Genomic DNA, 11,245 nt, shown 5'->3' with positions numbered 1-11,245 from the left:
TACTGACCAAAAGAAAACAAAAACAAGATCAGCAACAAGCTTCCTGGTTATCACAAGACTCTCGTGTATAATAATATAAAGTATATTGAGATGGTCATAGCACTTGAACATACATGATAATTATTAGAACAGTCAGAATTAGTTTTTAATTGTTTGGCAGAAACATGTTGTTGCATTAGCAGTGCCTGAAAAGCTGTAGCAGGCCTCTGTAAGCTGAGTTTCAGCTTTGAGCTATTTTGGTTTAACACTTTGAAGCTCCCCCTCACCATGAGCAGCTCCCTCTCAGCTGTGCGTTTCAAAGCCCTGTAGCGTTTCTCATCAGCAGACGACAGCTCACCGGTCTCATCCTTCAGTTGCTGTAGTTTCTGAAGCTCCGGCATACTAGGGAATCAAAGACACATCAGGGTGACTACAGAAAACACCGTTGTACACTACCAATCTGTGATTTTAGGGGGGGCTTTGGGGATGTAAACAGGATGGATAATGTTGCCATAGGGTCAGTTAATTAGCTGCAGGCTACAACTTGAGCTTTATTATTTCAGTGTATGTGTGAAGAGTTTTTTCTCAGACAAGTTCTTGAGTTATAACAAGCATCTTTTTGTATGATTTTAAGCAGTTTTAAGGGTGCTTATTCACAATTGGATGGATTAAACATGTGTGTAGTGTATGAATTAGGAATCCAAGGAATACAAATTTTGACACAAATTGCAGCAAACGTGAACTAAGCTGTGACACAATCATCACAACTGCTGACTATTGGTGAGCAGGCCAAACTACCATAAATACCTAAAGTTTAGAGACTCCGGTATGCACCAGTCCCTTTCACCTTAAGCAATACAGTATATTTGCCTCATGTCTCTCCCTCCATGCCTCTCCTCCCCCATGTCCCCGTTGAGGCACACCTAGCAGGCTGAAAACTTCTGATCCAAGGTAGGGCTGGGCGATAAAACGATAACGATATGTATCGCGATAGACATATAATCAATATCAATAGAAAATGCGGTCGATAAAACGTTCGATAACTTGTTTTTCTTCATCAGAAGAAACCAGAGGTTGTGAATCAAGTTTGGTTGCATGAACAAAGGCCCTCACTCTCTGGCAACCTAGCAACGTGGGGAGTGACACTAACAGCCAATCATGTAACCGTATCATGTTTGGTTGCGCCACATCGCTGTCTCGTGTTCTTCAATAACAAAACCGGCGTGGAGTGGAAAGTGAGTGCCGGAGCGAGCGAGGAAATTGTTGATAAAACAGGAAAAGTTAGTATGGCAGTTTTGGGGATTTTATAAGTCTGACCGTAGTCAGACCAATGTCGTCAGACCAACACTGGTAATACCATAAACTTGTTTTACCACTTTAGCCGCGCTCACACTTTCGAGCACAGCCGTATTCGCCATCAACGTCCAACAACATCTGCAGCTGCAACACGGCACAAACAGCAGACCACCATGGAGAGGTACTCTGCATCAGCTCCTTACTAAACACTACAAAGAAATAACGAAGGCAGACATGCTGAGCACTGTCCAGAAGCCAGGTGACCAACCTAGCACTAAACCTGCAGAAAATAGTTCCTTCTCAGGTTTCTTATATTTAGCTAACACTTTGCACTATTTTATGACACTTTATTAAGCATTTCTTACTTATTCTTTAATTTTGCACCTTAATGTTAAGAGATAATTGTTAAGTGTTCATTGTGATTTTAGACCTGTTTACATTTTAATTATGTTTTCCATGGTTGTGTTGACATTTCTGCTTTTATAAATGAGGGGATTATAATCAGAGCAGGGTTAAGTTTTAAATAAAAATGTTTAAATTTAATATATTTTTCTCTTGGTCCTTATTTTAAATAGGTCATAAAAAATATCAATAATTATCGATATCGACCGATATGAAAAACTTATATCGTGATACAGTTTTCAACCATATCGCCCAGCCCTAATACAAGGACTCCGAAATACAAACATCATGTGGTGGCAGCCTCCTAACATTAAGAGAAATTTGCTTGCGACAGCAAGATTTCAGACTCAATATTCTCAGTTGCGGAAATCACCAGTCAATCACCCATTTTAAAATATTTGGGTGTCCTTGTTGACAGACATTTGTCATGCCTGACCTCAGATTTCCTTCTCCTATGGACCTGTCCTCCAGGTATCATTTACACAATATATAGCGAAAGTACCAAGAATACTGACAAGAGTAAGTATGAGTGAGAGAACATGGTGACATTTGAGGTCAATGTGACAGAGCAGGATGAATATGGAGGTGCACAAAAACAAAAACAATGATGCTGGTGCTTTGCTGACTAGTTATGACATGAGCATTTGTACAAAGCAGCAATCAAGTATAAATAACTTTTGAGTCCAGAGTCAATTCCCTACATGCCACTGACCTGTCCATGTTGCTGATCTGGTTGTGCAGAGCCAAGAAGGACACGGGTGACTCGATGGCCTCACGGCTTTTGGCACAAAGCCTGACGACCTTCAGTCCAGTCTTGTCAATCTTCTCAGTCAACTGATCCACGGCAATGTTGCTGGGAGCACACACCAGAACTGGTCTGCAAACATACACACCGCACAGAGCGTTAGGACATGAACAGTAGTGTAAAACACAGTTGCTGGAATAACAAAAATTATAAAATTAAAGATTCTTTTAAGTATTTAAGTAATGTAAGATAGTTTTTACCCGTTGCCTTGTCGGGACAGGTGGTAGACGATGGTGGCAGAGGTGACAGTCTTCCCAGTGCCAGGAGGACCCTGGATCAGACTGAGAGGCCTCTGCAGTACCGTCTTCACAGCATACACCTGAACATACAAGTAACAAAAAAATAAATAAATAAATAAAAAAATAAAAAAGAGGATTTGACCCAGGTGAACTGTTGCAAATACAGACATCAAATATTTCTCAGAACACATTCCACTGAATTTACTTGCAATAATATGGTGAGAGGAGATCCAAATCACACATTTAAGCCAAACAGATAAAATGCTTTCCTCGTGTAATTAAAGGGTTGTCCTACTAAACCACTCTCTTCATTTGTTTTTCAAATTTATTTAAAACAGTTGAACTGTATTGATGCACTGATGTACATGATAAATCACAGAAAATGGGACAATTCAACTCATAAGTTTTCCTGCTGTCATGTCTTGAAGACATAAGAAGAAAATAAAATGACAAAATAATAATAGGAGGAATCACAGGAACTCAGTGTTTAGAGAAGTCTGACCTGTGAGTGATTGAGGTCAGGCAGGCCCTGGGCAGTGAAGCGCTTTGGCAGCTGGCACTTGATGGTGACATCCTCTACCTCGTGGCCCAGCAGTTTGTGGTAAATGTAACCAGACACGGAGGTTTCGTCCACTGCAAACGTCTTCAGGGCGCTCTGCATCCTGCAGCAACACAAATGTGAGCCATTTTCACTTATTCATCAATGAACCTCTGTCCTTACAAGGAGGGTGAATTTGGCTGACATTTTACTTTTCAAATGACAGACACGTGCACATGTGCACTGTTTCTAAAAAAAAAAAAAACACATTCTGTAATGTGGAGTAATACGTTGAATTAACAGCAGCAAAATTGAATGTTTCCATCACATTAGGGATTTGGGGGTATGCAATTTCAGGAGGGGTGCACGATTCATAAAATGTCACGATTCAATATCGATTTTCGATTCAAAAACGATTCTTGATTTAAAAAAAAAAATTTAAAAAAAGATTCACAGTATGTAAATGTAGTTATGTAGTTACTTTCCCCATGTGATTGCAGTAGACATACAATTAAAAATATGAATCGATTTTTGGAATTGGTAGAGCTCAAATCGCGATACGAATGTGAATCGATTTTTTTGCACACCCCTACATTTCAGCCTACCTGTCAAAGGACGTGGACTTCCAAACAAAGTCCACCTGGAAGTTATGGGGGATTTCAACAGGTGCTCCAACACTGCTCCGCAACTCAATAGCAATTTCATCCCCATAGTCTTTAAACACAGGCGGTTAAGGAAGAAAACATTATGTTGTCTATACCAGTCTAGTTTTACAGTTAAGACTATACCATTCACTGCTCTCTGGGCTATACATTCACTGCTATCTGGGCTAAGTGCCCAGTACTGAGCCCGACTTGAAGACACTGTAATGCAATGGATGATACACATGCAACTGCTACCAGTGTAAAAGATACTGTCAGGGACTTTGATGACATGACCAATGCCTTTCCACAGCGGGGCCAGGTCTCCCTTGTACCGCAAGCAGATCTCGTCACCTTGCATCAGCCGCATATCTGGGATTGATACAAGGACACAAGTTAGACACCCTTCTATGCTCAAAATGACCCAAAAATACACTAAGGAGCATGGGCCATGTTCATACATCAAAGGATACAGTACCGTGTGCGCACAAAAAAAAAAAAAAAAAAAAAAAAACACTACAAAAACAGAGGCAAGGACAAAACCAAGCACACATGCTACCAAAAGATGCAGGGTTGGGGAAGGTTGCGTGCAATTCTCAGGACTGAAGGGGGATGGGGAGGGGCTCTATCTGTACCACAGAACCACTGGGAGGAAATCAAACTCAGAGAATTACCACCTGAATCCGTCTTGGGCAGAGTGAAATAGGCAATCCGCTTTTTATTCAGCCCCAGGTCCCACCTGACTGTTATATTGTCTTGGGTCTGCAAAAGGAAAATAAAAAAAAATAGATAAATATAAAAGCAACTCATATTAAAGAGGTCAAAGACATAATGTCACACCAACAGGCATCATTTCTGTAACCCTATAGTAAGAGGCTATTTAATAAAATTACAAAATAGAGCTCAAGCAAAATGCTCAATGTGGTCCGGATCATAGCAGCAGGAGAAGAGCATTGTGGTGTGCATCACTTTTTAGACATCCAGTGTGATTGCAGCATAAAAATAAAATCCTAAATGCATATTTGAAACTTTATAATGGATTACTAGGTTTGTAAACATGTTTTATGTCACCTGCATCTAAACGACCATGGGCATTAAAAAAGAAAAAAAAAAGAAAACACGGTTCTGAGTTTCAAAGTGTCCTACTGCAGTTCAGGTACCTGGGACTCCTTAAGCTTCTTGTCGTAGTCAGCCTCCAGTTTGACCAAAGGGCCAAAGATGTTTTGGTACTGGTAGGCATCCTCGTAGCGTAGCAGCACATGCTGGGGCTCCTCATCCACTCCAGGTTTCTCCAGGTCTTCCAAGGTAGCAGTGGGGTTGTCCTGGGAGGAAACAAAGTCAAAGCAACCGTCAAATTAAAGTACATCACACATGCTATCACAAACTCATATTCCACACACAAATTCCACACTATAGTTGCAGATGCCTTTTAAAACTGGTAAGCCACAGGTGGATACCAATCCCTGTAAGCAGCTGTTACTTACAAAACTTCAGCCTGTGCTTGTCACTTAAAGTTTACAATCTTCTGGTAACAACATTGCTATGAACATGTAACCCTGAAGAAAAGGCCTCTGTATACCTTCCAGAGCTCCTCCAACTTGTTGATCTGCTGGGCGGTGATCTGACGAGCCCGAAGCTGCTCCTGCTCCGATGGGATTTTCACCAGCCAGGACAGAAAGCAGCGATCCTGGATCAGTGGTTGCCACTGCGAGCTGTCCCAGTTGATGTCCTTCAGGCTACTCTGGCTGGCGCAGGGTTGCCTGCATGGAGATACAACGTTCATACAGACAGAAAATTAGCTTATGTATAGTTTTTTTGAATAATTAAAACTATTGCAGAGGATGTAAAAAATGCTATTTGTCTTACTGCCTGAAATTGATTTCTCACAATACTTCTTGCTGCATGTCCATATGACCCCAAAAATTATTAAATTAATTTCCACATAGCAGGAAGCACTAAATGTCGGTGCAACAGTTCCAGACTAAATAGCCAATTACTCACACTGTCACATTTTGGAGGAATCGAACAGGTTGTTGAATAAATGTGATTTTAATCAGTGCAAGCAAAATGCCAAAGATGTTGTTTGTACACCAGAGAACACTGACAAGTTGCTCTTTGACTTTTTGACTAAGGGATCCAAATATGTCGAGTTCCAGTTATAAGTCATATCATAACCATACTGTCCTATATAAAACATATATATTTAAATTATATTTTGTAATGTTTCATCTAATTTTAATTGAGAGGATTTACCCTACAGTTGTTTTGGAGCAGGCTTAGCTTTATGTTTGAATAAAAATGTTTTGATTATTTTTTTGTTGCCATAATCTTTTAAGTGTATTTTTTCTATCTGACTGATTATTTAGGCATTTCATGGACTCTGCATCGATTTCCTAAGCATCAGTATGCATGACAACTCATGCAACATAAGGTCTGAAACCTGAACAAACATCACTTAAGTTCATGCTTCCGAGTAGCTGATAATGACCGTCAATCATTGTCAATGCTGACCTCAAGGACACTCTTGACAGAACATATCCAGTATGTTCTGTCTTGTGGGCACTCGTTACAGTACAGTTGGTCCATGTACAAGGCCACCCTTACCTGCAGAGTAGCACCACCACAGAATCGGCCTTGGCCGGGATGAAGCCCAAGAGGAAGACGTTGCGACAGCCGCAGTTGTAACACTCGAGCACCGTCTCACCCAGTGGCCCATCTTTATGCAGCGTCACCTCTTTGCATTTGGCTCTCACCAAGTGGTTCACAATGTGACTAGAAGTCAGAGAGCAGGAGTCAAATGGTTGAGAAAAATAATCAGAAACACTTTGATCTCTGTGACATTTGTCCTGGTAGCATTGCTGCAGAAATCTATTGATAGTTTGCTTAACAACACATACTGACCCATAGTACAAAAACAGGACAGACAAAATAGACTACTAATGCAACAGAAATGAAAAGGTCTGTAGACACTACATTATACAGCTCTCTTTAAACACATTTACCATGTGAGGCAAAAGTCTGGCTGATTGTATGTGGCTGAAAATAGTAGAATAATAATGTTTTTTACTATAATATAAAGTTTAGGTGAGGTGTTTACATGTTTTGTTCTACCTCAGTAGCTTCATGTTCTGGTGCTTATATGTGAGGTAATCAGGTGAAGAGGAGTAGACTACACACCTGCCAGATGTGTTGCCACGCCCATTACAGAACCACTTCTTGCTGGTATTGCAGTACACCACACATGCTGGATCATGGATTCCACAGTAGCTTAAAAAAAACAACAACAATGTATCAAAACAGCATCGGAATTACTGCAGTATTTAGTCAAAAAGACACATGAAATTCCGAGGGCTCTCGTCAACCATGCAGGACTCTTAAACACTCCCAGTTAATTTTCAATAAGTCAACTGTTTGTCAATAACTCAAACCTGAGTGTTTGTTATCTTCAAAAATAATAAGTGCCTGGAAACATTCCTGATACAAAACCTATATCGGTTTAGGATTTTCATCTAAACTAGCTATCCCATGCTGAAAAACAAATCTATTTGTAAATACAGTAATAACAAATACAGTAATAACATTTTCTCACAATTTTTCAATAACTTCTAAAGCTCAACACCATTTTCCACAGGTATATTATTGTATACTTAACATCATGTTTTTGTATGCTTACAGGAATGCAAATTATGAAAGTTATCATTTTCTTATAAGTTCAATAGAATGGGCGCCAGCATTTTACTTCTAATAATGATCTGAAAACTGTCACTGCAGCTGGCTGGTGTGGTAGTGTATCATTAGTGATATGTGCAAGTCTTACATGAGTACTACTTGTAAACTTTGACAGTATGCTGTGCTTTTTAGAAAATTTGTAACAGTTAGGATAATGAACACTGATGAACTTTGGGTTCTGTATGCCCTGTATGTGGTGTGAAAGATCAGGGGCTAAACACAAAATAAGCACTATACATATAGTATTGCGTTATCGTCAGGGGAAAAAAAACCAAATGTACGGTAATGACTTCCTCAGTGATCTACCGACATCCTGCATGGTGTTGCTCCTGTCAGTGTAACGTTAGCTACCTGCATGCGTGCACAGGCAGGTCTTTGGTGTAGTACGTGTCTTCTTCATCCTCCTCAAAATTGAGCTCGGCCAACAGCTGGCTGGGTTTGGCCACGGGGTCATCCACTCCACCGTTGTGAAGACCTTCATCAGGACCATTTACCTGTGGCACAACACAAGCTTTCAGAAACAAACTGAATGCTAACGATTAGCAGCTAGCGGCTAGGCGGCATACAGCGCGGAAATGGCAGCTAATTGTGAGATTGTCAGTGCTCTTATATTTGGTTTTTGAAGTTACACGTGTGTCTCGTTTGCTTCGAACTGTTCAAAACAAACGTGCTTAAACACCTAACTTTCCTTCAGAATTTGAGTTACCGTGCTTGCTACCTAGCAGCGAGCTAACATGAAGCTAGGTAACGCTAGCTAGATCCAATAATAGCGGGTTAGCATGCAGCTCTGGGTGAGCTAACCGAGCTAACGTCAGTAAACCGCGCTTTATTGTGCCTTCCTGTAAAACTGAAAGCCTCAGACCTGGCTGTCCAGCTGGCTCTGCGTCTGTCCTTGAGTTTGCGTCTGGCTGGGAAGGGTGAAGTCGGTGAAGTCGTACTCAGAGCCCTGGGTGTCCGCTCCGAGCAACTCTGCTTCCTCGGTGTCCAGGAAGGTGAGGGTCTGGGAGCTCGGCCCGTACGCCTCCACACTCATCTCGACTCAACTTTCGCTTTACTGAGCGGTTTCCGGTCTTCGTCTAAAGATGAAAATCCTCACGGTATTTGTTTATCGAAAACAGGTTTAGAGGCCGACGCTCAAAGTCTGCGTTTGAACCAAAACAAAAATGTAACCGAGCAGAACCTCGAAAGCTCCAGCAGGTCCAACAGCGACGGTGACGAACTTCCCTGCGCCGTTCAACGTGTGATGTTCTCACTGTAGGCTGTAGAGCCCGATCATCAATGGGGAGTGAGCGCTCACTCTGATCTTATTTCCGGGTATGAATTGTGGATCTCTGCAAGGCAAATGTAAAATACCCGTGTTGGAAAGTACCAAAGTGCATTCATTGAAGTACTGTACTTAAGTAGAAATGTGAGGTATAATTGATCTTCTCATTTACATTTTTAAGGCAGTTGGCATCCTCAATGTTGCACTACTACCTCCTTCAGCTAGATCACCTTTATTAGGTGTTTTTATTGGCATTATACAACATTAACTGTGAAAAACTATATTGCTATTGCTAAGACTATTTTTTAGCTGGAGCTAAACCAGGAGTGCAGATGTCAGGCAAATAAATTACGACACAGTGGTGCTTCATGGTAACATCTGTGATCTTTGATAGTCCTTTATAACCTTATATTAGCACAGTTGGCAATTCAATTACATGCTTTTAATAGGTATAACTAATACGCTGTGGAAAATCACACAGATGTAATAAAAGACACAAAGATGTTACTTATAATCCTTTAATTCTCTTTATTTCAAAGCCTTTCCTTTTAAAAGCCAATATTATTTATTGTAACAAGTGCTTTGTTAATGTCAGAAGCAGAAGACACCTTTCAGTGGATTCTCCCTAAACAGAGAAACTCACAATAAAGCCATAATGTTATTGTACAACTGAGCACACCAAGATAAAAAAGTATTTTTGAGGTAGCCACACATCTGACTGGACAGCATCAGTAATATATATTTTAACTGACCCGCTGAGTATTTTTAAGGCCTTTTCATAACACACATAAACAACAGCAAGGCACAGGGTCAGAGGTCACCTCACATGTAAACTTGAGGATTTCACTTTTGTGAGCAGACATATTCTCGGCAGCTCCTCCAAACCCCTTTCACTTCTCAGCACTCACAAAGCCGCACATTAAAATATCAGCACCTGCAAACTCAGAACCAAAACCTGCCCTTCATTTCAACAAGTTCATAAGAGATTTTTTAACCACACAATTAAGAGTTTAGTTTAAAAAAATGTAGGTGTGAGAAGAAGTTCAGTTCTGTGCTCCAGGATGCTACTTTGTGGTACTAACCACGGTGCTGAATAGCAATTAAAATGACACACAGCTAAAAATAATGCCAATCTACTCAAACTCCCTGACAACAACTTGCTTAACTGAGGAGAAAACGTTTAATTAAAAACTCAATGAAAGGCCATGAGACCACTACTGCTTCAACGCTAAGCACAGTGTTAGTTTGTTAAGACTAACTGGGACAGTTTAAAACAGACATCTAGTTTTTTCTGGGGATACACAGAATTCTACTAAAACTGATCCAACTGAAGCTGTGCTGGGTGTCATGGTCTGTTCTGGCATCTCAGCAGCCAGGGAAACACAGGTCTACACAGTGAACACACAACACAATCCAATAAAAAAAGGATTCTAAAAAAACATTTACAGCTGGGAGAGGCACTTTCACAAACACAGTGATGAAATCTGCTGCAGTTCATTTAACAGTTCGGAACAAACCAAAGCTCAGGAAAATAAAAGGAAAATGCATAAATTATTGGGGGGCAAAAAAAGATTATAATGGATGTCTGGAAAGCTACTTATTTTAGTTAAAGTGACTGAAAATAAAAATGCAAGCATGACTAAAATTGCTGCACATATTCCAGATTAAGTCAAAGATGTAAAAACAAAATAAAAAAAAAAGTGCTACAGAAATAAAATTTCAGGCCCAACTCCGACTGATCTGAGCATCCAACTTCATCAATCAAATCCTCAGGTAAAATAAGAAGCTGTATCCAATTTAATGAAGATAACAACAGAAAGCTTTTATCAAGGAATACAAATTAGACTGCACAAAAAAGAAAAACTTGAGATTTTGTAAGTTTGGTCTTGAACTATTGCAATTTTTTTTTAAACAATTAGTTTAAATGGCAGGTATTCTAAACAGTTCAAATGAACAAGAACGACAAGATCTACTATTTGTTCAGTTATTTATAAAGACTATCAATGGATATACAAATTAGATTGTATACCATATTTTGTGTAGTACACAACTTCAAAACACAGCTCCCTCAGACAAAACTGTTAAATTCAATCTGAAAATGTCTGTGGTAATAATTGCAATGCTCAATATTATCTCAAATAATTGTGCAACCATAATATATTTATGATAAACCTATGACTAAACCACTGAACTTGAGATCTGTAGAATAACATTGCACAACCTGGGGTCCAGACCTCAGTGGAGTGAATGTGGGTGTTCAGTCAGAATTGGGCTGACAAAACTGGGGGAATATGAGCTGGAACCAACCCGTTCCCTTATTTAAATAACCTTTGTAAAAGAAGGCAAAATTAC

At 40.0% G+C, this 11,245-nt stretch overlaps 1 protein-coding gene across 2 annotated transcripts in view; it reads right to left on the bottom strand.

The window, feature by feature from the left end:
• Positions 1 to 8,921, bottom strand: part of LOC114561054 (regulator of nonsense transcripts 1) — a 23,049-nt gene extending 14,128 nt beyond the window's left edge. The window contains exons 1-13 of one of the 2 annotated variants that reach the window (XM_028586713.1): positions 8,492 to 8,921; positions 7,981 to 8,123; positions 7,078 to 7,167; positions 6,505 to 6,672; positions 5,480 to 5,660; positions 5,061 to 5,222; positions 4,575 to 4,662; positions 4,174 to 4,272; positions 3,865 to 3,973; positions 3,224 to 3,383; positions 2,683 to 2,801; positions 2,390 to 2,554; positions 267 to 381 (exon numbers count right to left, since the gene is read on the bottom strand). In XM_028586713.1, coding sequence (XP_028442514.1) covers positions 267 to 381; positions 2,390 to 2,554; positions 2,683 to 2,801; positions 3,224 to 3,383; positions 3,865 to 3,973; positions 4,174 to 4,272; positions 4,575 to 4,662; positions 5,061 to 5,222; positions 5,480 to 5,660; positions 6,505 to 6,672; positions 7,078 to 7,167; positions 7,981 to 8,123; positions 8,492 to 8,662 — 1,770 coding nt within the window. In that variant the 5' untranslated portion in view covers positions 8,663 to 8,921. The remainder of the gene's footprint in view (positions 1 to 266; positions 382 to 2,389; positions 2,555 to 2,682; positions 2,802 to 3,223; positions 3,384 to 3,864; positions 3,974 to 4,173; positions 4,273 to 4,574; positions 4,663 to 5,060; positions 5,223 to 5,479; positions 5,661 to 6,504; positions 6,673 to 7,077; positions 7,168 to 7,980; positions 8,124 to 8,491) is intronic. The other variant, XM_028586714.1, reaches the window with a different exon arrangement.
• Between the last annotated feature and the right edge of the window lie 2,324 nt (positions 8,922 to 11,245).

Source organism: Perca flavescens, chromosome 9, assembly GCF_004354835.1.
Source record: "Perca flavescens isolate YP-PL-M2 chromosome 9, PFLA_1.0, whole genome shotgun sequence".
Lineage (NCBI taxonomy): Eukaryota > Metazoa > Chordata > Actinopteri > Perciformes > Percidae > Perca > Perca flavescens.
Note: the sequence above shows the minus strand (reverse complement) of the source record. Positions and strands in the feature narration are given on the sequence as shown.